The sequence below is a fragment of the Mustela putorius genome, unplaced genomic scaffold (assembly GCF_011764305.1).
Source record: "Mustela putorius furo isolate JIRA1106 unplaced genomic scaffold, ASM1176430v1.1 tig00003972_pilon_pilon_pilon, whole genome shotgun sequence".
Classification (NCBI taxonomy): domain Eukaryota; kingdom Metazoa; phylum Chordata; class Mammalia; order Carnivora; family Mustelidae; genus Mustela; species Mustela putorius.
The window spans coordinates 11,983,620-11,986,246 of NW_025422115.1; the positions used below are offsets into that span (position 1 = coordinate 11,983,620).

At 45.5% G+C, this 2,627-nt stretch overlaps 1 protein-coding gene across 1 annotated transcript; it reads right to left on the reverse strand.

Annotated features, from left to right (window-relative positions):
• Positions 1–671: 671 nt before the first annotated feature.
• Positions 672–1,318, reverse strand: LOC101675111 (ribosomal protein L18-like). The gene has a single exon (XM_004780408.3). It carries the CDS (start codon positions 1,290–1,292, stop codon positions 726–728), a length of 567 nt encoding a protein of 188 aa, XP_004780465.1. The 5' UTR covers positions 1,293–1,318; the 3' UTR covers positions 672–725.
• Positions 1,319–2,627: the final 1,309 nt, after the last annotated feature.

Consider the following 2,627-nt stretch of genomic DNA (forward strand, 5'->3'; position numbering starts at 1 on the left):
ATCCAGCTTGCACACTCAATGCTTTTTGGACATTGTGCTCATCAGCCTGAACTGGTGTCTGCTGTCTATCCAGCCCTGGGAAGGGCTGCAGAGGGTACTGAGCTCTGCTGAAGGCATCTAACAGGTGGGGCATGATTTGAAGGCGAAGAGGCATTGTGCTGTCTTCAGTGTTGAGTGCGGGACAGGGTGTGTGTGTGTGTGTGTGTGTGTGTGTGTAAACGGATTTTTCTTTGTCTTCCTCCCCAGGAAGGCAGAACAAGCAGACGTAGGGAGTGTGCCATAGACAACAGTGCCATCTAGTGGTGCAATACACAGCCTGCAGCGACAATTAACCTGACTGGAGGGTTTTTGGAAACTTCAAACTGACAGACTGCCACCACATCTTGACTTCACCTAGACCTGGAACTCTTCTGGGGCAAACGCTCACTAAAAAGCATTTGGTTTAACCCCAAAACACTCCTTTGCTTTCCACTTGTCTCCCTTTCCTGGAAGGAAAGGAACGTGTGATTTTTATCATATTTCTGGCCCTACTTTAGGTATTTTCCACAGCAGTTAATGTTGCTAAAATAAAATCACCCTCCACTCACTGATGGTTTGGATGGTAGCCTTTACCAAATCCATCTTTCTGCTTTTATTGGAAAATCTCATAATGAAAAATCTCTTCTTCCAGATTTTTTTTTTTTTTTCAGAATTCAAAATCTTTAATAACAAGGCAGGATCTGGGGTTAATTTTTGTAGCCTCGGCTGGCCCTCCGGCCTCTGGCGCGCTCGAACTTCCGGCCCTTGGATCTCACGTAGGGTTTGGTGTGGCTATGTGGGGTTCCGGGAGCCTTGCCAAAATGCCCGTACACCTCTCGGCCCTTGCGTGGCCCAGACAGCAAGACGGTGCCACAGCCCTTGGGGGAGTCCAGGGCCAACTGGTCAAAGGTGAGGATCTTGCCTCCAGCTTTGAGGATGCGGCTCCGGGCACGGCTGCTCACACGCAGCGCGCACACCTTCAGTTTGGGCACCTCCTGGACCCGCACGTCATCGGTTATGGTCCCTACAACCACAGCGGTTTTGTTTTCCCGGCCGGGCAGCTTCCTCTTCCAGATCATCCGGGAGAGGGACAGAGGTGGCCGGTTGGTGCGACTCATGAACAACCTCTTCAACACGACTTGGTTAAAGGTAGAGTTGGTTCGTCTGGCCAGAAATCTGTACGACTTGACCAACAGCCTCAGGTAGATGTCGTGGCTCTCGGGCTCCTTGCGCCGAACCTTTCGGTCCGTGTTGTGCCGGATGTCCACTCCCATGATGGCGCCTCCTGCTTAGCCAGGTCCGGAAAAGCCCAGATTTGTTTTTGATAGGAAGGCGAGCATGCTCTCTGTCCAAACCTAACAGTCAATCATCAAACACTTGAGGCATTTAGGAAGAGGAAGGCTGAAGTTTAGGCTGATTGGCTGTCATAGAAGGAGATGGGCTCCCCACAAATGAAGGAGCACTGTGGATATGGAAAAGCCTGAGGATGAAAAGGCCCTCAAAATCCAGGTGTCACATAGGGCGGGAGAGATGGGGCCAGCAGCAAGCAAGGCAGAGAACAAAGCCTAGACATTTAAAACATGGGTGTTCTTCTTTGAATTTTATTTAGGAAGCAAAATGTACAGCCAGTCCACCATGAGCTCACCTTTACCCCTACATTCTTCAGCTTCTTAAGTGGTAAAGAAAATTCTAACATTGATGTGGAAATGAATTAAATTTCACACAGTGTATTTGGTAGGTTAGACACAAAGATATTCTAATTAAATTTATTTCTAATAACATTACACCCTCAGTCAAAGAAATATTCTTATCCAAAGCCAGCATTTAGAGTGGAAGGATTTCTAAAGTGAGGACGAAATCTATTCTGGCTCTGGGAATTCTGTAAGAGTCCAGGAAAACAGCCGGAGGGTCTGATATCCTGACGACTTGACCATTTGTTAAAGATCCTGAAGAATGTTCACTGATGTTCTAAATGAGCAACTCGTGTGAGTCATGATACCATTTCCCTGAAAACCTGTGACTGTCCCATGAACATTTCTCTTCATAAAAATTAATTTAACTTGACATCCTCCGAATGAGAACAACACCATGCTCTGTGCCAGTTTGAGGAGCTGTCATGAAAACAAGGAAGACTTGTCATTTGGACATTTATGAATGAAATGTAATGTTATACAAGGTTGAGTCTTGATCACTCATGCAAAAAGAAAAAGAACATCTCCTAGTTTTCCCTAGTTTTGTTTATATTTGAGGTATGATAGCATCATGCTACCAAGATATGTGTATTTAGTCCAGAGAATTTGTTGGGAAATGTGTTTAATGATAAATGCAGACTTTAATAGCAATTGAGACTAATATGTCACATTGGCCTGGAGATTAATATAGTTTAGCAATTCAACAATATAAATGTCCATAGTTTGTCTTTTAGAGTTTTAATTCCCTCAGGAGACTCAGTATCTCATCTTCCATTTTTATTTTGGAAATAAAATCCTCTTTGAAGTGGCTTGGATTCAGAGAGATCAGACAGATTCACCCCAGTGCTTCTATCAGTCCTGCATCACCTTTCCAGTCTTGGGCAGAGGTCCTGGGGCTGCCTCAGCAAGGCTCATAGA

What these genes read in the sequence shown, in the direction of transcription:
- LOC101675111 (XM_004780408.3), bottom strand. Translation starts at nt 1,292, where the DNA reads ATGGGAGTGGACATCCGGCACAACACGGACCGAAAGGTTCGGCGCAAG.